This window comes from Durio zibethinus, chromosome 8 (assembly GCF_047325235.1).
Source record: "Durio zibethinus cultivar Kanyao isolate XHJ-2024 chromosome 8, ASM4732523v1, whole genome shotgun sequence".
NCBI classification, from domain to species: Eukaryota; Viridiplantae; Streptophyta; class Magnoliopsida; order Malvales; family Malvaceae; genus Durio; species Durio zibethinus.
In genome coordinates this window covers 2,130,027-2,153,929 of record NC_143169.1, presented here as the reverse complement: position 1 = coordinate 2,153,929, position 23,903 = coordinate 2,130,027, and the positions used below count along the sequence as shown (strand labels likewise).

At 30.0% G+C, this 23,903-nt stretch overlaps 2 protein-coding genes across 2 annotated transcripts; both read left to right on the top strand.

Annotated features, from left to right (window-relative positions):
- Positions 1-4,651: 4,651 nt before the first annotated feature.
- On the top strand, positions 4,652-7,210 carry LOC111278829 (putative polygalacturonase At1g80170; the record flags this gene model as incomplete). The annotated part of the gene is made up of 9 exons (XM_089765162.1): positions 4,652-4,816; positions 4,927-5,064; positions 5,395-5,568; positions 5,707-5,730; positions 5,866-6,073; positions 6,388-6,469; positions 6,562-6,670; positions 6,757-6,873; positions 6,974-7,210. Coding segments are annotated over 9 exons (1,254 nt in total), but the record flags the coding sequence as incomplete, so codon positions are not given.
- A 3,087-nt stretch (positions 7,211-10,297) lies between these two features.
- On the top strand, positions 10,298-21,448 carry LOC111278385 (putative polygalacturonase At1g80170). Its single transcript, XM_089765161.1, has 15 exons — positions 10,298-10,423; positions 10,646-10,783; positions 13,943-14,041; positions 14,192-14,317; positions 14,419-14,636; positions 14,741-14,747; positions 18,814-18,948; positions 19,060-19,176; positions 19,529-19,702; positions 19,828-19,863; positions 19,999-20,206; positions 20,521-20,602; positions 20,695-20,803; positions 20,890-21,006; positions 21,107-21,448. Exons 1-15 carry the CDS (start codon positions 10,298-10,300, stop codon positions 21,341-21,343), a joined length of 1,929 nt encoding a protein of 642 aa, XP_089621287.1. The 3' UTR covers positions 21,344-21,448.
- The last annotated feature ends 2,455 nt before the right edge of the window (positions 21,449-23,903 follow it).

Genomic DNA, 23,903 nt, shown 5'->3' with positions numbered 1-23,903 from the left:
CTCTTAAGAGGGACTGAGCCTAGGTATAAAGCTCATGTAATGCAAATGCATGTGATAGTGTGTGTGAAGGAACACAAAATTATCAATCCCATATATCAAATGAGAAACCAAAAAGGAAAAATGTTAGTAAACAAATAACTTAAAGCCATTAGTTCAAAGGATAGGATAAATTCAGAAATTATGGCTTGGCTCTCTAATGTCCCTAGTAGAGTTGCCGAACTGTCATAACGTCTAGATCCAGGGATCTATTGCTAGATATTGACTTGAATGAGTCACCACCAATCTTTTTTATCTAGGTGTGATTGGTCACCTAGGGAATCTATCCTTTTAAGGAACTCCTAAGCTTAACTATGGGTCCCTAAAAGAATAGGTTCAGGTCTACGAACCAGAACAGGGTTCGGGAGTTTGGTTACATGTGGGGAAGGTTATAGCACCCCTACATGCCCATCCAAAGGATGGTACCATATTATTTCGAATTTATCCTAAGGTTTAGAATCTAATGGCTTCAAATTTTATGTTAAATATTGGAAACAATTTTTAAAATTCTTCATCAATATGATAATACTCTAAAAAAAATTCCTCCTCACCTCAAGAGTATTCAAGAATCCCATTTGATTTCTTAAAGAGGCTCCATCGTTGGAAAAATATTTATTTATTATTTATTTATTATTACCATTTTTGTTGAAAATAAATCTAATTATTCCACCATTTGGGCCAAATTAGAAATATTTTTTCTTTTGAATTTCTAAAATTTCCACCATTTGGGTTTATTTAGAAATTTCTTTTTTATTTCTTGGAAAGAAAATAATATAACAATTATTTTTATTGAAATTTCATCTAAATTATTCCACCATTTAGGTCAAATTTAGAGAAAATTTCTCACCCAGAGATTTATTAAAAATTTACCATTTGAAATTTCTAAGAATCTCATCTTTAGATAATCATCAAATATTTTCAATCCAAATTTTTATTTGGAAAAGAATACAATTACTTGTATTGAAATTTCATTTAAATCATTCCACCATTTGGGCCAAATTTAGAGGAAATTTTTTACCTAAAAATTTCTTAGGAATTTACCATTTGAAATTTCTAGGAATCTCATCCTTAGGTAATTTGTATTTAATTACAAAAAATTTTATATTTTTATGTTTTTTATTATTTTTAATTTTTTAATTAATTTTTTTAGTTTGAAAATAAATATTAATTATTGTTATTGAAATTTTATCTAAATTATTCCACCATTTGGGATAAATTTAAACAAAATTTCTCACCTAGGAATTTCATAAAAATTTACCTTTTGAAATTTTTATAAATTCCATCATTGGATGATTAATATTTATTCCCAAAATTTTTATTTTTTTTATTATTTTATTATATTTAATATCAAATAATGAAAACCATAAAACAAAGTGAATAAATAAACAATTATGCATAAAACAAAATAAATGAATAAACAATCAAATAAAAGAAAAAAAAGTACCAAACAATTAAAGAATTTGAAAAAAAAAAGGGCAAGTAAAAGTACCAAAGTTGACGTGAGCTTTGGGATGAAATTCCACCAAACCAAACCAATGTGCTAGCCTATCAACTCATTTTTCTCTTTATTTCCTTCTCTACCAGACCCTGCAACTCTAATTCTTTTTATTCAAACAGAACCAACTTGAACCACGAAAAATTAAGATTGTGATTGTGTGGAATTGGTTTCTATCGCAAATGATAATTCGTGTTCAATGGTTTAGGCATTTTGATCCATAGTGGCAATAGGCTGGCTGTCAGTGGACGTTGGTTGGCAATGGCCTGATGGTGCGCTGTCCTCTTTATTGTGCTACACCTCTTCATATTTTCTTTGTTGATTATGTTTCTGTCCCCCATTTTTTTTGTAATCCAGCGTTTATTTATAAGGATTGATCAGAGGAATTTCTGATCAATCCCAATTCCTTCTTGTGATTGAGATTCAATCTTTGAATCCAATCCAAACTCTACCAACCCAGTTTTATGCAAACTCAAACACTTTTTTTTTATTATTTTTAATTTTTTAATTGTCAAAGTTGATCTTGTAGACCCCCAGATAGATTGGGGTGTCTACATTACACACTATCAATCAAAAAGTATACATATCATTTTGTGTAAAACCTGAAGATAAACTGAATAGGATGAAAATTAAATGATGGATAAGGAAGCTAAAGTTTTTTCAAAGAGAAAAGTAAATGCTATGAGTCGAGATCTATTGAAATATAAATTTCAATTGTATTTGTAATTGAAACATGAAGAAGACATATTTGATAGCTATATTCTCTTCTGCTTCATGATTAGATGCTAGAATGTTCATATTATCAAAACATGGTCATCGAGAGGGAAAATAAAATTTTAATATGGGAATATTGAAGGTAGTTGTAGGAAGAAACACCTCAATTGATAACCAATAAAGGCATTTTTTCCATACAAAAGCCTTAATCATTTATTTATAGGCGTATCTAAAGAAAAATCATCTCATAACACTCTGATCTATAAACATAAAAAAGAATAGTTTTTAAATAATGATCATTTAAGGTGTCTTTGGCCAAAAATGCCTCTAATAACCTCCATCCTAGAAAACGTCTTGAATAATCCCTAACAAAAAATTGGATAGGATTATTCAAGGTATTTTTGGCCAAAAACACCTTGAATAATCCCAAAAATGCCTTGAATAATCCCCTAATAAAAATTAAAGATGATTATTGAAGGCGTTTTAAGTCATAAACGCCTTGAATAACCCCACTCAAATTTATGAGTGGATTATTCAAGGCATTTTCTAGGAAAAAAAGATCTTGAATAATCCCCAATACAAAATTGAAGGAGATTATTCAAGGCATTCTTGGCCAAAAATGCCTTGAATAATCACCTCATAAAAATTGAAAGGGATTATTTAAGGTGTTTTATAGGCAAAAGTGCATTGAATAATTCCTAAATTTCAAAATGTTTTTAGAGATTTTTCAAGGCATTTTTGTCCTAAAATGTCTTAAATAATCACCTCATAAAAATTGAAGTAGATTATTGAAGGCATTTTTGGTCAGAAATACCTTGAATAACCTCCATTAAATTTTTTATTTTGGGGATTATTCAAGGCGTTTCTAGGCAAAAATACCTTGATAATCTACCAAAAAAATGGTAGGGGATTATTGAAGGCATTTTTGGTAAAAAAATACCATGAATAATTCCTCACAAAAAATTTAATGGAGGTTATTTAAGGCGTTTCTAGCCAAAAACACCTTCAATAATCCCTTCATAAAAATTTTTGGAGATTATTTAAGGCGTTTTTTGCTCGAAATGCCTTGAATTCAATTTTTTATAAGGGATTATTGAATGTGTTTTTTATGCCAAATGTCATATATAGACCAAATATTGTACCATAATAAACCTACAACTAACTTGCATACATTTTCAGATATGCTTTTCAAAATGGTAACGGCTATTTCACAATTTTTTAATCAGGTCAAATTTGAAAATAATGCTACTTTTCCTTTCAGAATCCTAGAATACCACAAGGAGAGGTGGGTTTTTTATTCTAGGACTTTGGGTACTATTGAGAACATGTTAGATTTCCCCAAAATCAAATTACTCTGAACTAAACATTGGAATCAAATACCTAATAGTAAGATTATGAGGGAAAATGGGTGAATTCTCTTGAACCCAATGTCTCCTTATCACATTGCATACATGTACAATAAATTTGGTTTGGAGACAGTTTTAATATTAAGTTTTAGATTATAGACGATGAAAAGTTTTTAGTGAATAGATATTTTTTATCAACTGTTTGAATCATTCTTACTTCTATATTTACAGGGAACTTAATCAATGTGTTGATTTGTTTAACCGATTTCTCTATTTATTGAATTTATATCTTTAAAACTCAATATGTATCATTTTTAATTTTTTACAAGTAAAAGAACATTTTACGAAAAGGTTAGAATTCATTTGAAATGAAAGTAACACTTATAACTAAAAATTATCAAATTTGAACTATAGCATTTGAATGCTCTTGGAGGCATTCAAATTCCCTTTTATAATTTTGTTTTAAGTCATTTTTTTATCATAAAATTTGACTGCACAGTCGAAAGCATTCGAATGCTTTAGTATAAAATCATGTCAAAAGACTTTTCAAATATGACATTCGAATCCCTTTAATCAAACATTCGAATCTTTTAGTATAAAAACATTTCATAACTTAATTTTTATTTTCAATTGAAACATTTCATAACTTAATTTTTATTTTCAATTGATTCTTTCATGTTTTAATTCTAAACTTTCATATTTCTGCCGTTGAGACAGTATTAGTTGAGGTGTCTTCTCTCTTTATTTTGGTAGTTAATAATTAATGTTTATTATCATGAAATGAAAAAGGAAAGCTACATAAGATCGATTGATGAAATGGCTAAATTGGATCATTAAACAGTTTGATCTGTCAAGTGCTCAGAAATAACCAAGAAAATCCGATTCTACCACAATTAAGGATTTCTTTCCTCACAAAACAATGAAAAAAATCACCTTAAATAGCTTTGTCTTCCTGGGTTCGGCACAAAAATTGTTGTAATCCATCACTTTACGAACCATGGTAAGAAATAAAAACTCCAAATTTCAACTGAGGCCACTTTAATCTAACTCCTAATTTACTAATGGAAAATCCTTTTTTTTTTTTGTTCAGGATCCATCATCAATTGCATATGTTATTTGCCTGGTCTCACTGATCACAATTTGTATTACTGCAAAAGCACAGCGAAATGTGTTCAACGTTCTAAGTTATGGAGCTGCTGGCAATGGCCTTACTGATGATTCCTTGGTAAAATTTTCTACTTTTCAGCCTTGAAATCTTATATTTGCAGATATGTATGAGTTGTTCCATATTATTAGTACTGATTACTACTAATTTTCTAATTTTTTTGGACGCAGGCGTTCATGAAGGCATGGAAGGACACATGTAGTGCTGCAGCAGGCACTCCTACCTTGATTATTCCCAAAGGAAAAATATTTTTGGTGCATCAGATTACATTCACAGGCCCCTGCAAGTCTAATAAAATAAATGTCAAAGTACGATTAAATTAACAAAATTAAGAATCTGAAGCTTATCTAGTTGGTTCATAGTTCATACAGCTATCATTATGAGGAGGCAATCAGCATGTGTAGAGTTCAATTTTCAAAACCTGCAATCCCTTTCATGTCATCCGTCTATAGCTTCCTTTGTATCAAAAAATTAATAAAATTAATAGCACTCCAAAAGCTTTCCTACTTCCTAGTAATACATCAGTAAATTGGCATGTGAGATATAATCAAATTTGGATCATAACTCATGAGAATAGATAATATGATCTTCAATTCTCCAGGATTCTTATTCTTCCGCAATCTAAATTTCTGTTGCAGCTATCAGGAACTATTATCGCACCCAATGGTCCTGATCAGTGGAAGGCAGCCGATCTGTCAACATGGTTAGCATTTCAGGGTGTAAACGGTCTAACTATTGATGGACTTGGGATGATAGATGGACGTGGCAAAGGCTGGTGGGATCGCTCATGCAAATTTCATCGTGGTCAGCAGGTATACTGCAACATCAAAATCGCAGAAAACACAACCAAACTTAAACTTGTGAAGTTCCATACTTCCAGTCATTTTAATTCCTTTTCTTTTTTCCTGCTTTTTCCTGATTCCATTTCTGACTGTTGAACTTCTCCGCAGGGGTGTATCACACTAGCACCAACGGTAAGTACGTTGAGAGGATTAGGTCCAGGCAAAACTCGAATCCAGAATTTATTACTACAACTCTAGCTGTCATTATCTGCCTAGTTATTGTAGAGAAGGCAGGTTAGTATATTACTATATTATGCTTTGCTGCAGGTACTTAAATTTGAGAATTGCAACAATATTCACATGAGCAACATTAAGTTTCACAACAGCCCCCAAACACACGTACTGATCTTGGGATGCCAAAATGTTGATTTTGGATTCTTGACCATACAAGCTCCTGGAACAAGCCCCAACACTGACGGAATACACATTCAGGTTGCTCGTAATGTGTCCATTCACAATTCACAATTTGCTGATGGTGAGTTGATTGCTTTATGTAAATGCTTTTGATTTAACGTTTTGCATTTGAGAACAGCAAAGGAAAAGAATTACTACAGAGAATTCACGACATTCTACAATGGAAAAATGGCATACATGGTGTTTCAAACTCAATGTAGGACACTGTCTGTTGGTATCCGAAGCGCCTCAAGGACTTTTCTCTATTGATAGATTGGAATCTAATTCCCTGGTGTTTACTTTATAAATGCATTTGACAAACACTAAGCTAGGTAGTAATTGAATGAGTGCATGACTGTCAAGTTGATGATTAACGGCTTCATTGTTGATGAGCAGGTGATGATTGTATCTCCATTGGTGATAGGACTTCTGACATCTCCATCACTGACATTAGTTGTGGCCCTGGTCATGGTGTGAGGTAAGCAAATTTTTTGTTCAGTCCTTGATGTCACTGGGGATTAAATCGATCATTGGAACAAGCCGAACACTCCTAATTTTAATGCCTAACAGCATTGGAAGCCTAGGCAGGGGCGGAGCGGACGTTCAAGTAAATAATATTAATGTGAGGCGAGTAAACTTCCGAGGGACAACTAATGGGGTACGAATCAAGACATGGCAGGTATGAATTTTGTAAAATAAAAAAAGAAAAGAACAAAACCTGTTGACCAACTAAATTCTTGAGTTAAATTTGTATTTGTTTTGCAGGGAGGCAGAGGTATAGTTCGAAACGTATCTTTCTCAAGCATAAACTTCCAGGCAGTGGCAAATCCAATCATCATTGATCAGTTCTACTGTGATATTCCAAATTCGTGTAGGAAATCGGTAAGACACATACAGAAGCCTTTAGAACAACTAAAAGCATTACAATTTACATGTACGGAGCTTGTTTTATTGTTTGAATTTATACTTTGAATTTTGACAGAACACTGCAGTTCATATTAGCGGTGTACGATTCTCTCAATTGTTTGGGACATCAAAGACAAAAGTGGGTATCAATCTCAATTGCAGCAGTAATATTCCTTGCACCGGCATTACATTAGAGGACATTCATTTGGCATCGGCAACTTCACACAGCCAATTGATTTCTAGCTGCAACAACGCCTTTGGACTGAATAGAGGAATTATACATCCCAAATCCTGCCTCCGGAAAATAATTTGAGAGACATTATGATTGTACATACAAATTTCCTTCTAAAAAGAAAAGCAGAAATAAAATGTCAAAATTCAATTTTATTAAATAAAATAATGGATACAAATTTCTATATGATCTTTTTTATGGAAGAAAATAATCTTCTGATTCGATCTTATCAAAAACAGAAACGATAATATCTAATGAAATGATTGGCAAATCTTCAAACCAACGTTTTGTGATAGAAAACAAGCTTGTGATTTTTGTGAACAAAAGCTTGATCACGAACTGGCAAAAATAAGCAGATCTTTAAAGAAATGACCAAAGCCTTATGATTTCTTGGCTGGTTATTGAATTTCAGACAGCTTGAGCAATCTTCAAAGATGACCAGCAAATCTGGAATGTGTGAGAATAAGGCTAGAGTGTTTCTTCTTTGCATTGATCTCCAGATGAGTTAGAAGAACTCTCTGTTTATAATGCTAGGTGTGATATAATGTGAGAGAGTTCTAAAATTAACTTAATCATTTTGATTTTTTCTGTAATAATTTTAAATTAATTAAAGATAATGAAGATGACTCATAGAATTTAATTAGGTGATATATGAGTCCTTAATTTTGATTAGTCTAACTTATGTTTTTATCCTGATATACCAAGTAATTTTAATAAATATTCAACCAATTTATTTAACTAATTAAATATTTACTTTAATTGACTTAAATATTTTCATCAAATTTTCAATGTCTATGATGGTTAATTTATATATAGCAAGCCCGGATTTTTGTCACCCATGTAACCTGTATTAACCTTTTGAAGTATTGGAAAATTGATTGGTGGAGTTCTTAGGTAATTAAATTTTTAGCTTACGCAAGGTTCAACCTTGTAATCTCTGCACTTCTTACGCTCCTCGAAATTATGGAAAGATTTAAATGAAATTCCTTAGGTGATTATAGTGAAATTTTTTATTAGAAACAATTAAATAAAAATTCAAATTAAAAATCAAATTGATAGATTAAGTGATCTCATTATATAAATTAAGTGTGTAAAATTTGAAAAAAATTTTATATATATTTTTGGATAGACATTTTAAAAAAAATATTGATAAAATTTTTAATGTTAAATAAATATCAATCAAATTTAAATTATAAATAATTTTTTTTAATTTTTTTTTACATATTATTGATATCCACATTAAAATCTATTAATTTATTGGTTTCGATTTGTTATTAAATCATTTTTAAAAAAAAATTCCATAAATTTTTCTAAAAAAATTTCATATAAATTTTGTCAATCCGAATAAAGCTAAGTTCACTTATCAAAGGTTGGCTTAAAAGTCCAAAATTGAGGCATCCTGCTAAATTCGTAAGAAGCACGTTACTTTAACAAAGTTTCATAATCGAATAACAGGATGATTGTATCTCTAGATTGGAGATTACCTTTCAAACATTAATGTGAGAAATTGTTTTTATGATTTTTGATTGAGAAATTTAAATACAAATATGGACCGACAAATTAATGTAACTAATGTCTAAAATTATTTTTAAATTGATGTCTTGAAAATCAAAATAATTTTCTTTTTGGTACATAAAAAGTCAAGATTTAAGAGAAATTGAAAAAATATTAACAAGTATTGAGAAGTAAATATCAATTTTATTAAAAATCATTTAAAAAAACAATGAATTATTTTGAAAAGGGTGAAAATGAAGTGGCCCATACATCAGGTTTAGAAAAACCTTTAGGGGCCGTGGGCTTTTGACTCGATATGACACTTTCACCCGCAATTTTCAATTCGTTACTTTCTTAATGAAGCTTAGATTGTTAATTTTAAATTATGAGAGCTGAAAATTATGGAAGTTAAGCAGTTATACTTAAAGAAATATAAGTCAAAAAAACATAGAGATGTCTTATTACTGAACATTGTTTAATTAATTCTTATTTGATTAGATTTATTCATAAAATTTGATACCTTAACCCCTTTTAAATGGGTAAAGTTTGAAATTATACATTAAAGAAAAAAAAACAAAATTTCTAAGTACAAATAAAAATTATATATAATTGAATTTAGAATTTAGCTCAATTGATTCATTTAAAAGGTAGTATCAAGCAGATCTGAATTTCAAATCACAATACATACATCCACTTCTCATATTTTCAAGTTAGAGTCCCGTTTGCAAATATATATATATATATATAATTTAATCAACTATTATATTACATACAAGAAATTAATAAATTAAATCAAATAAACTAACAAATAAATCAGCATATAGGTGAACAAATTTAATATAAAATTGGATTAAATATATATATATATATGATAAGATTTGAATTTAAGATAATTTTTAAAATCTTTTCCTCATCACTAAGATAAAGTCTCATTAGGTACACTTTTTTTGTACACATGATATTAGATTACACTCTTATTTCGTAAATATCTCATGTATCTATCTTAAAATTCGAACTCAGAATATCTTTATTGAAGTCTTAAACTTCAACTATTGGGTGTCTCAATTTGGAATTAATTTTCGAATAATACTTAATCATAGTCATGAATTCCTCCCCCACCCACCCCACAAAAGAGAGAGATAGCCTTGGCATCCATGGGAGCTGGATGTAATACACTTAGCTCATGATAGAAGTAGAGACTTCTTAATTAATCTCGGTTTGATTGGTACATTCTTAAGTGTGCCATGTGTTTTCCATCTGGTTAGCCCTACCCTAATGCTCACGTTGAATCTTCTTGAAGCATGCACGAGATCCAATAAATTGTTCTTGGACCTTGGGTATTTCTTAAGCTTAATTACATGCATTCCAGCATCAATTGCATGCATTAAGCAAGAAGGAACTTGCATAACAAGTTAGTTAATTGTTAAAATTAAGCAAAGGAATTTGTTTTAATTAAATCATTGTCAAAGTGATTTAATCAATCTCTGTACATTGTTATTAATTATATATACGCAATCAAGGCTTAGAACTTGAAGATTTTACATACTACATTCTCATATCATCGTCTCCTATAATACCCAGAATGGTGAGATGCCTCTAAGTAACATATATTCTCCATTAATGAGCTTTTAAGGGGTCTTGTTTTTCTATATTAATTTTGAGAAAGAATGTTTGATGCAGGAACTTTTCACCATTTTTACAATTCTGTGCATAGTCACTCCAGTATTGAGCAGTGCAACAAATTCTTTTAATGTGATGAATTATGGAGCAGTCGGAGACGGAATAACTGATGATTCTACTGTAAAGTCCATCAACTGGTCTATCCTTTTCTTTCTTATTATTAATGTTAATTATTAGTTGTTAAATTGTGTTACGGTTATGTCTTCAAAGAAATTGCTAATGTCTTTTCATTAAGGGGTTCAATATTCCAACAACGTACAGGATATTTTCCTCTACATGCATTAATTCAAAAATAAAGTTCTCAAATTAAATCGTGCTTTAACTTTTGTCGACAATTTATAGGCCTTTTTGAAAGCATTGACGGCTGCCTGCAAAGCTCCATCAACAAATCCAGGCCTCATTATACCAGCAAAGAAGACATTCTTGCTGAAGCCTCTGACTTTCACCGGTCCCTGCAAGTCCTCTTCTATATACGTCTTGGTAAATAGAATCAATATATTGATAAGATTGACTGATATGTAGATATTCACTGGATAAATAAGGGGATTGCAGGTGTTGAGATTTAAACTTCATATTTGCTGGATATCACCTCTTAAAAGTCACTGCATGATCTACCTGAGTGTTAAGCTTTGGGTTTGCCAGAACGATTTTAAATGTACTTACTAATGAGAATCTATATAAGTTGCCAGCGGCCTAGTCTAGCTGGAATCAGCTCAGATCAGTTGCTGGAAAGAAGATCATCATTTGAAAATTTAGAAATTTACTCTTCAAGTTACTTTTAGGGGGCATTTGGTTTGCGAAATCGTAGATTCCAGAAGAAAGCGTGATCTTCTGAAAAATGCGATACCTAGTATTTTCTTTCATTTTTAGGGCATCCCATATTCAGATTCACTTATTTGGTTGGGGAGAATCCATATACATTAAATCTTAAATAATTACTACAATCTCCTTGGAATAATTACTATAATCTATTATTTTTATAAGAGGATTGTTGAAGGTATTTTTTTACTAAAAACGCCTTGAGTAATCCTTTCTAATTTTATAAAGGGGGATTATTGAAGGCGTTTTTAGCCAAAAACATCTTGAATAATCCTCTTCAATTTTTTAGAGGGGATTATTAAAAGCATTTTTGGCTAAAAACACCTTCATTAATCATCTCATAAAAATATGAGGTGATTATTGAAGGCATTTTTTTATCATCTTATAAAAATATGAGGTGATTATTGAAGGTGTTTTTGGCCGATAATCCTCTCCCCTTTTTTTTTTGGATTATTCAAGGTGTTTTTGATCAGAAAATGCCTTGAATATTTTCTTACAAAAAATTGAATGGGGTTATTCAAGGTGTTTCTAGCCAAAAATACTTTTGATAATCCCTTTCAACATTTTTATTAGGAGATTATTCAAGGAGTTTTTTGCCAATAATGCTTTGAATAACCTCATTCATTTTTTTTGTAAGGGAATATTCAAGGCATTTTCGCCCAGAAAATACCTTGAATAATCTTTTACAAAAAATTGAATGAGGTTATTAAAGGCGTTGTTGGCCAAAAAGGCCTTAAATATTTCTTTACAAAAAATTGAATAGGATTATTCAAGGTGTTTCTAGCCAAAAACACCTTAAATAATCCCCTCTCAATTATTTTATGGATTATTCAAGGCGTTTTTTGCCAGAAAACGTATTGAATATTTCCTTACAAAAAATTAAATTGAATTATGCAATGTGTTTCTAGCAAAAAATGCCTTAAATAATCCTCTCCATTTTTTTTAGGATTATTCAAAGTGTTTTTGGCCAAAAATGCTTTCAATAATCCCCTCCAAATTTTTTTATAGGATTATTCAAGGCATTTTTGCCCAGCAAACGCCTTAAATAATTCCTTATAAAAAATTTCATAGGATTACTAAATGTATTTTTTTTTGGTAAAACACCTTGAGTGATCATTTTTAAAATTCATTCTCCTTTTTTGAACTTTGAAATTCTGAACAGCTAATACAGTGAATAATAAACCCAAAGCTGCATTGCAACCAAACCCTAAACCATCAACCCATTTAGTTTTCATTTTGGTTTCTTCATCTCTCTTGTCGCCGCCAACTATAAACAACTACATGCTGTCGCACCTCTCTTTATACCAGTATGTGCATATTTTATCTTTGTGTTGTATTATTTATATTCTTCGATATAGGTATGTTTTGTATTTGTTCCTTACTATATATATAAAAATTTTTGTTTGCCTTTTATTCATTCAACCATCAATTTAGTCGCCCAACCTCCCTTCATTGTATGTATGGTGTTTCTTTATAGTTTGGCTTAAATATTGTGGTTTGCTTAATGGTATTGTGAAAATTTTGTGCATATTTTTACTCATCATTTGTTTTGCATGGAACTCTTATTTAAGGTAGGATTCATAGTATGGCTTGTACTTATAAAATATTATTGCTTTGAGGATGTTTTATGTTTATTGGTTTAGTAATTGTAGTATGATATTGGTTGTATTTTATTACTATGTAAAATTTAGAGAGACAATTTGGTGTATTTCGTATAATTATGATCAAAATTGCATGGAATCCAGGAACATATGTCTCCTACTATTGAACATGAAGACACACCTGTAGTGAAAAAAAAAGAAGCAAGGGAATGAAATAAATAAATTCAAGCAACTGACACGAAAATTCACGTTGACTTCAATCAAAGTGGGTAGCATGTGTATGATGGAGCTGCCAAGTTGGCTAGTCACATTAGGGCGATCGTCCGTAGTAGCATTTCTATTACGTACCATAATTGGTGATGAGTTCTTGATGATCTAAAAGATCGTACATAAGAGTCTATTGTAGTATGTTTATTCAAGCATTTCATAAAATTTATTAAATGATCATTTAATTGAAATTCAATGTATTCATACTAATTGTTTTACATTTATTATGAATAGTTTGACGTCTCAAATGAGTATAAAAAGCTTGTGTTGTAATTGATTGGGAAAGTATTCAGAAACTTTAAAAGAATATTGACAAACCAATATATTTTACCATTCATTGATAATAGTGATATGTTGGCTAATCCTCCTTTGTCATATGTAGATGTTATCAGTTATCAAGATTGGACCCATTTTGTTCGAGATCAACTATCAGAAGAATTCTTGGTATGCATACCCATTATGTTAATTATTTATAAAATTTTATGTAATATATTTGATATCTTAATATGTGATTTACTTTTTTTTTCTTTTCTAGAAAATCAAAGAACAACAAAAGAATATTTAAATCAAACGAGTATATCACCATTAGACATTGAGAAAGAGTTATGTAAATGTATGTAAATGTCAAGTATGATCTTGTAAGTATTCACATACTTGTTTTATACTCATAAATGAATATTTATGAACATTCGTTTAATAGATTTTGATTCTTATATATCAACCCTTTTATTTAGAATCATCTAGCTCTGGCACTGAAGTTTCTAAATGGGATGTGTGGAAACAAGAACATATGCAGAAGGATAGTTTGGAAATGAAGCAACCAAAGAAATGACAAAAAAGATTGTATGTATAACTACTCATTTTATCACGTATAATTGGCTTTGAGCTTGTATGTATGACTATATACTTGTATAAATTTATTGTTACACCTCATCTTATTATTGTCTTTAAGGATGATTTTGCTACTAAATTTAAATTCGGTGAACTACTTATCGATTATGGTGAAGATCGCTTGTCTTTAGCATTAGGAGCAAAAGAAAGATATGGTCAAGTTTGTGGGGTTGGTAGATTTATGTTGCCATCAAAGTTCTTCAATAATCAACCCAAAACCCCTCAAATGATGAATGCACAATATAAAGCAATCATTTAGCAACAATAGCAAATATTTGATGACCTAGAGCAATACCTGAATAATCAATAGCAACGACTCGTAGCTTTAGAGGTGATGTTTGCAGTAATGCAGCCTAACATGCTTGGAGAGAAGTCAGATACAACATCCAGCAAAGACAAGCTTTTGTTTCAAGTCAGCCAGCAAATTTCTCCTCTGGTATCAGCTATAGAGTATGATTTTATTTATTCACTTAATATTTTATGTATATTGTATTTATTGATTTGGTTTTAATGCTTATATTTCATTATATACTATAGCAGAATGTTAGGACTCAAAGGATGACCCTTGCTGAGGTTACCATTGATGCGTTATCTAATTATACACTTGATCATTTATCTAGAGGAAACATCATTACCATTAAGTCTAAGGATGGATTATTTGATCATCCTTCAGTTTCTTACATTGGAGGGCGTGAGATTGAGGCATTTTGTACCCTGGATAAAATATCAGCTTATGATATTATTGACTATGTGAGGTTAGCTTACAAATTTAAATATACAAATTCAATATCTATTAATCTATATTAGGGTATATTACTTACTAGTAATGTTGATTATTATCGTGTAGCTTCCTATATAGGATCAAGGTAAGACAAAATGACCCATAAATTTAGATTTGTTGACCCAAATCTGATTAGTGAGCAGAGTGACACTGTCATTATTTACGGTCATCATGTGGGTCAATACATGCAAAAATGGGTCGATTGTTTTTTGGTGTTTTTATAATGCTATGTAAGTTATATTCATACAACTTCAATAGACCAACCTTACCTGAATTTGAGATGGTACCTAATTTGAGTATATCATTCTTATTATTTTGCAATCATCATTGGTAGCTTGTTATGATTGATACTAATTCCTTTATGCCATACTTATTTAACTCTGCTCAATCAACGATGAAGCCTAACCTCGATATTCATAATTTTATAAAGAGCTATTAAATGTTATTATATTATATTATGTTTCTTCATAATTACTTTTATTTTTGTATTAACAACTTTTTTTTGTTCAATTTAGGGGAATGTCTACAATTGATAAGAAAGTAAAGATAAGATGGGTGTCATTACTAGTAAATGTGAAATTTATTCTTTTATGCTGAGTTTGTTTAGATAAATGTTTCCTAAACTTACTAGATTTATTTTTTAGGTACCTCGTTAACCAGGATATACTGAATGTGAATATTATATTTTTCATTTTATGAGGGAGATAGTTTTATATGATTTTATGACCACACCATTCAATGTTAGTATTGAGTCCATATAATACTAATATATTCCAATAAAAAAAGCTAAATTATGTTATCGTTTATTAACATTTACTTCTGATTTTTTTCTTTTAGTGGGAATGTAAAGGAAGCTTTATGAAAGACAAATTTGATGAAGTCTGTAAAGAATGGTCTAATTATATATTATTGTTCACTACACCTTGAGGTTGGAGAATGTTAATTGGGTGTAAATATATGCTTTATATTATTTATAATGTTTTTAACATGCTATGTTGAATAGATAATTTTTAATTTTCGATTGAGGTATTGGTTTAATAGTATTGGTATATATTTGTTTATATCAATTGGCAGCTTATACGAATACACATATATTAAGTATGATTATTTAAAAAAAGTATTTTTATATGGTAACATTATCAGTTATAAATTTGAATGTGTGGCATAATATTGAAATACTACAATGTTTATAATTTAAATTCCAAAATGTAATTCATAGTATCACAAATATGTATTTGATTCACATAAGTACGAATCTGATATAAATAAGCCCATGTTTAACAATGAAGCAGTGATTTGCATATTTACAACCTTCCATTTCCTGCCTTAATTAAATAAAAAGGTTTCCAAAATTATACAACGAATCTGTAAACAACATGTAGTGTATTCTACATGTGTTCAAAGGAGGAAAGTCAAATGATGGGTGATATGCATTACATTTGTTTAATTATTTACTAATGTAATTATTGTTAAATATAGTTGGCATCGTAAAGAAAAACTCAACTTTGTGATTTTCGTTCATCATATACTCACCAATGGCAAGTATTTCATCAGGTGTGAATTTTTTGAGTTGCATTATTTCATTGAAAGTGACTTTCTTCTATTTGTATGCTCCACTTCTGACTTAAAGTAAACTAAAATGTCCTCTATAATGTTCACAGGCCAATCATATAAAGCACTAATATTGCCAATCTGATGCACCAACCCAACGACTACTCCATCATTGCTCCTAGCACGTTTTTTACATGACAACGTCATCCTAGCATTGCTCGGAGTAATAGATACAATGTCATCTTCATCATCTGCTATCTCCTCATTTCCTTCGACATTGATATCAAACTTAGGAAAGTAGTAAGCATCCTCATTAGCATTTAATGATTCAATTGCATCAGCTACTATTTCAGGTCATTAACCGGTTGCTCTATCATATTCGAATATCACTTTAAAATCATCAAAAAATGGGAAAAGGTTTGTTCCATAACCCTCTAGCATGTGGGTGTGATAGGCAAAGTTCAAACAAAGATGAATCAAATAAAAACCATTGAAAAAAAAATAAAAAAGATATATAAGCCATAATATCATCTAAAAAAAACTTACCCGAACGCACTCATCAAATAAGTCTTTCTTAGCTATGATACATTTTTCTTGATCATTTTACCCAAATCCATTAGAATTTTCCATAGCACAAATTGCATGATATTGTCTCTTGAGCAGCTTTGAATAACCCCTTTCAATTTTATGAGTGGATTATTCAAGATATTTTCTAGAAAAAAAGGCATTGAATAATCCCTAATACAAAATTAAAAGGGATTATTCAAGGCATTTTTTGCCAAAAATATCTTGAATAATCACTTCATAAAAATAGAAGAGGATTATTGAAGACGTTTTGGCCAAAAATAGCTTCAATAATCCCATTAAATTTTATAAGGGGATTATTCAAGGCATTTTATGGGCAAAAATGCCTTGAATAATTCCTAAATTTTAAAATTTTTTAGAGATTATTCAAGGCATTTTTGTCCAAAAACTCCTTAAATAATTACCTCATAAAAATTGAAGTGGATTATTGAAGGCGTTTTTTACTAGAAACGCCTTGAATAACATCCATTAAATTTTTTGTTTTGGGAACTATTCAAGGTGTTTATAGGCAAAAATGCCTTGAATAATCTCCCAAAAAAAATGGCAAAGGATTATTGAAGGCAATTTTTGACCAAAAATACTTTGAATAATCCCTTACAAAAAAATTTAATGGAGGTTATTCAATATTTTCTGACAAAAAATTCAATAATACCCCCATAAAAATTTTTGGAGATTATTTAAGGTATTTTTTGCCAGAGACGCCTTGAATTTAATTTTTTGTAAGGGATTATTGAAGATATTTTTCATGCCAAACACCATATATAAACCAAATATTTTACTAGAATAAACCTACAACTAACTTGTATACATTTTTAGATATGCTTTTCAAAATGGTAACAGGTATTTCAAAATTTTTGTCAAGTCAAATTTGGAAATAATGTTATTTTTCTCTCGGAATCCAAGAATACCATAGGAAGAGGTGGGTTTTTTATTCCGCGACTTTGGGTATTGTTGGGAATATGTTAGATTTCCCCAAAATCAAATTACCCTAAACCATCAAAGACCCAACAATAAGATTTCGAAGAAAAATGTGTAGATTCTCTCGAACCAAATACCTCCTTATTATATTACATACATGTACAGCAAATTAGGTTTGGAGACAGTTTTAATATTAAGTTTTAGATTATAGATGAGGAAAGTTTTTAGTGAATAGATATTTTTTATCAACTGTTTGAATCATTCTTACTCCTATATTTATAGGGAACTTAATCAATGTGTTAATTTGTTTAACCGATTTCTCTATATATTGAATTTATATCTTTTAAAACTCTATGTATCATTTTTAATCTTTTACAAGTGAAAGAACACTTTATGAAAAGGTTAGATTCATTTGAAATGAAAGTGACACTTATAACTAAAAATTATCAAATATGAACTATAGCATTTGAATGCTCTTGGAGGCATTCAAATCCCCTTTTATAATTTTGTTTTAAGTCATTTTTTTATCATAAAATTAGACTGCCCAATCGAAAGCATTCGAATGCTTTAGTATAAAATCATGTCAAAAGACTTTTCAAATATGACATTCGAATCCCTTTAATCAAACATTCGAATCTTTTAGTATAAAAACATTTCATAACTTAATTTTTATTTTCAATTGATTCTTTCATGTTTTAATTCTAAACTTTCATATTTCTGCCGTTGAGACAGCATTTGTTGAGGTGTCTTCTCTCTCTATTTTGGTAGTTAATAATTAATGTTTATTATCATGAAATGAAAAAGGAAAGCTACATCAGATCAATTGATGAAATAGCTAAATTTGATCATTAAACAGTTTGATCTGTCAAGTGCTCAGAAATAACCAAGAAAATCCGATTCTACCATAATTAAGGATTTCTATCCTGACAAAACAATGAAAAAATTCACCTTAAATAGCTTTGTCTTCCAGTGTTCAGCACAAAAATTGTTGTAATCCATCACTTTACAAACCATGGTAAGAAATAAAAACTCCAGATTTCAACTTTAATCTAACTCTTAATTTACTGATGGAAAATCCTTTTTTTTTTTTCGTTCAGGATCCATCATCAATTGCATATGTTATTTGCCTGGTCTCACTGATCACAATTTTTGTTACTGCAAAAGCACAGCGAAATGTGTTCAACGTTCTAGGTTATGGAGCTGCTGGCAATGGCCTTACTGATGATTCCTTGGTAAAATTTTCTACTTTTCAGCCTGTGAAATCTTAAATTTGCAGATATGTATGAGTTGTTCCATATTATTAGTACTGATTACTACAAATTTTCTAATTTTTTCGGACGTAGGCGTTCATGAAGGCGTGGAAGGATACATGTAGTGCTGCAGCAGGCACTCCTACCTTGATTATTCCCAAAGGAAAAATATTTTTCGCTGCATCAGATTATATTCACAGGCCCCTGCAAGTCTAACAAAATAAATGTCAAAGTACGATAAAATTAACAAAATTAAGAAACCGAAGCTTATCTAGTTGGTTCATAGTTCATACAGCTATCATTATGAGGAGGCAATCAGCATGTGTAGAGTTCAATTTTCAATACCTGCAATCCCTTTCATGTCATCCGTCTATAGCTTCCTTTATATCAAAAAATTAATAAAATTAATAGCACTCCAAAAGCTTTCCTACTTCCTGGTAATACATCAGTAAATTGGCATGTGAGATATAATCAAAGATGGATCATAACTCATGAGAATAGATAATATGATCTTCAATTCTCCAGGATTCGTATTCTTCCGCAATCTAAATTTCTGTTGCAGCTATCAGGAACTATTATCGCACCCAATGGTCCTGATCAGTGGAAGGCAGCCGATCTGTCAACATGGTTAGCATTTCAGGGTGCAAACGGTCTTACTATTGATGGACTTGGGATGGTAGATGGACGTGGCAAAGGCTGGTGGGATCGCTCATGCAAATTTCATCGTGGTCAGCAGGTATACTGCAACATCAAAATCGCAGAAAACACAACCAAACTTAAACTTGTGAAGTTCCATACTTCCAGTCATTTTAATTCCTTTTCTTTTTCCTGCTTTTTCCTGATTCCATTTCTGACTGTTGAACTTCTCCGCATGGATGTATCACACTAGCACCAACGGTAAGTACGTTGAGAGGATTAGGTCCAGGCAAAACTCGAATCCAGAATTTATTACTACAACTCTAGCTGTCATTATCTGCCTAGTTATTGTAGAGAAGGCAGGTTAGTATATTACTATATTATGTTTTGCTGCAGGTACTTAAACTTGAGAATTGCAACAATATTCACATGAGCAACATTAAGTTTCACAACAGCCCCCAAACACACGTACTGATCTTGGGATGCCAAAATGTTGATTTTGGATTCTTGACCATACAAGCTCCTGGAACAAGCCCCAACACTGACGGAATACACATTCAGGTTTCTCGTAATGTGTCCATTCACAATTCACAATTTGCTGATGGTGAGTTGATTGCTTTATGTAAATGCTTTTGATTTAAGGTTTTGCATTTGAGAACAGGAAAGGCAAAGAATTACTACAGCGAATTCACCACATTCTACAATGGAAAAACGGCATACATGGTGTTTCAAACTCAATGTAGGACACTGTCTGTTGGTATCCGAAGCGCCTCTAGGACTTTTCTCTATTGATAGATTGGAATCTAATTCCCTGGTGTTTACTTTATAAATGTCTTTGACAAACATTAAGCTAGGTAGTAATTGAATGAGTGCATGACTGTCAAGTTGATGATTAACGGCTTCATTGTTGATGAACAGGTGATGATTGTATCTCCATTGGTGATAGGACTTCTGACATCTCCATCACTGACATTAGTTGTGGCCCTGGTCATGGTGTGAGGTAAGCAAATTTTTTGTTCAGTCTTTGACGTCACTGGGGATTAAATCGATCATTGGAACAAGCCCAACACTCCTAATTTTAATGCCTAACAGCATTGGAAGCCTAGGCAGGGGCGGAGCGGAGGTTCAAGTAAATAATATTAATGTGAGGCGAGTAAACTTCCGAGGGACAACTAATGGGGTACGAATCAAGACGTGGCAGGTATGAAATTTGTAAAATAAAAAAAGAAAAGAACAAAACCTGTTGACCAACGAAAATCTTGAGTTAAATTTGTTTTTGTTTTGCAGGGAGGCAGAGGTATAGTTCGAAACGTATCTTTCTCAAACATAAACTTCCGGGCAGTGGCAAATCCAATCATCATTGATCAGTTCTACTGTGATATTCCAAATTCGTGTAGGAAATCGGTAAGACACATACAGAAGCCTTTAGAACAACTAAAAGCATTACAATTTACATGTACGGAGCTTGTTTTATTGTTTGAATTTATACTTTGAATTTTGACAGAACACTGCAGTTCATATCAGCGGTGTACGATACTCTCAATTGTTTGGGACATCAAAGACAAAAGTGGGTATCAATCTCAATTGCAGCAGTAATGTTCCATGCACCGGCATTACATTAGAGGACATTCATTTGGCATCGGCAACTTCAGACAGCCAATTGATTTCTAGCTGCAACAACGCCTTTGGACTGAATAGAGGAATTATAGATCCCAAATCCTGCCTCCGGAAAATAATTTGAGAGACAATATGATTGTACATTCAAATTTCCTTCTAAAAATAAAAACAGAAATAAAATGTCAAAATTCAATTTTATTAAATAAAATAATGGATACAAATTTCTATATGATCTTTTTTACAGAAGAAAATAATCTTCTGATTCGATCTTATCAAAAACAAAAATGATATTCTAATAAAATGATTGGGAAATCTTCAAAACGACGTTGGTTGTGATAGAAAACAAGCTTGTGATTTTTGTGAACAAAAGCTTGATCACGAACTGGCAAAAATAAGCAGATCTTTAAAGAAATGACCAAAGCCTTATGATTTCTTGGTTGGTTATTGAATTTCAGACAGCTTGAGTAATCTTCAAAGATGAGCAGCAAATCTTGAATGTGTGAGAATAAGGCTAGAGTGTTTCTTCTTTGCATTGATCTCCAGATCAGTTGGAAGAACTCTCTATTAATAATGCTAGGTGTGATATAGTGTGAGAAAGTTCTAAAATAATTTAATCATTTTGATTTTTTCTGTAATAATTTTAAATTAATTAAAGATAATGAAGATGACTCATAGAATTTAATTAGGTGATCTATGAGTCCTTAATTTTGATTAGTCTAACTTATGTTTTTATCCAGATATACCAAGTAATTTTAATAAATATTCAACCAATTTATTTAACTAATTAAATATTTAATTTAATTTATTTAAATATTTTCATCAAATTTTCAATGTCTACAGCGGTTAATTTTATATATAGCAAGCATGGATTTTCGTCATCCACGTAACCTGCATTAATCTTTTGAAAGCATTGGAAAATTGATTGGTGCAATTCTTCGGTAATTAAATTTTTAGCTTACGCAAGGTTCAACCTTGTAATCTCTGCACTTCTTAAATTACTCCAAATTAGGGAAAGATTTAACTGAAATTTCTTAGGTGAATTTAGTACAAACTTTTCTAGAAACGATTAAATAAAAATCAAAATTAAAAATCAAAATTGATAGATTAAGAGATCTCCTAGTTATATAAATTAAGTATGAAAAATTTGAAAAAAAATTGATATATATTTTTGGATAGACATTTAAAAAAAAATATTGATAAAATTTTTATTTTTTAAATAAATATTGGTCAAATTTAAATTATAAATAACTTTTTTTAATTTGTTTTACATATTATTGATATCCATATTAAATTCTATTAATCTATTGGTTTCGATTTTTTATTAAATCATTTTTAAAAAACAATTTCATAAATTTTACTAAAAAATTTTCATATAAAGTTTGTCCATCCAAATAAGCTACGTTCACTTATCAAAGGTTGGCTTAAAAGTCCAAAATTGAGGCATCCTATTAAATTCGTAAGAAGCACATTACTTTAACAATGTTTTCATAATCGAATAACAGGATGATTGTATCTCTAGATTGGAGAATATCTTTCAAACATTAATGTGAGAAATTGTTTTTATAATTTATGATTGAGAAATTTAAATACAAATATGGACCGACAAATTAATGTAACTAATGTCTAAAATTATCTTTAAATCGATGACTTGAAAATCAAAATACTTTTTTTTGGTATATAAAAAGTCAAGGTTTAAAAGAAATTGAAAAAAAAAATTACAAGTATTGAGTATTAAATATCAGTTTTGTTAAAAATCATTTTAAACAAATAATGAATCAATATCACACCTTAGTTTGTTAATTTTAAATTACGAGAGCTGAAAATTATGGAAGTTAAGTAGTTATACTTAAAGAAAAATAAGTCAAGCAAACATACAGATATTTTATTACTGAACAATTTTTAATTAATTTTTATTTGATTAGATTTATTCATAAAATTTGATAACCTTAACACTTTTTGAATGGGTCTAGTTTGGAATTATACATTAAAAAAAAAAAAAATTTGAACTTCAAATTACAATACCTATAATCACTTCTCATATTCTCATGTTAGGGTCTCTTTTGCAATATATATATATATATATATATATCATCTATCGTCTATATATAAAAGTATGAACTCTAAAAATATTAAAAATGAACGATATAAATATTCTTATGAATTTTAAGAAATAACCAATTTACCTTTAAATTTTTAGCATTTTTATTTATTTAATAAAAATTATTTGTCATTAAATATATAGCTTTTATTAGTTAGTTATTTAAATTTAAATCTAAAAGTGTTAAAAATGAATAACATAAATACCTTTATAAATTTAAAAAATAAAAAATTTATATTTCAATTTCTAGCATTATTTATTTATTTAATAATTATTATTTGTCATTAAATATATAGCTTTTTATTCATTAGTTATTTAAATTTAAATCAATTTAAAATTTACAAATAAAATTTATATCAAATTAAATTACATTAAAAATTTATTTGTGGGATATGGTGGATTTGTTGTCCAAAATTAACTCAAATTTACTCTCATCTTTATTTTTAGAATTCTTTTTTGTTAAATTTCATAAGTAATAATTCAATCAAATTCAATAAAAATAATTTTCTCATCCTATGTCTGTGAAATACTATGAATCCTTAATATTGAACAAAACATAGATAAAATCTTTTCTCTGTTTCTCAAT

Excerpts from the sequence above, each read along its gene's own strand:
- LOC111278385 (XM_089765161.1), top strand. The coding sequence starts at position 10,298 with ATGCAGGAACTTTTCACCATTTTTACAATTCTGTGCATAGTCACTCCA. Across the intron at positions 10,424-10,645 it reads GAATAACTGATGATTCTACT|GCCTTTTTGAAAGCATTGAC; the intron begins GTAAAGTCCATC and ends GACAATTTATAG. Across the intron at positions 19,864-19,998 it reads GTATCACACTAGCACCAACG|GTACTTAAACTTGAGAATTG; the intron begins GTAAGTACGTTG and ends GTTTTGCTGCAG.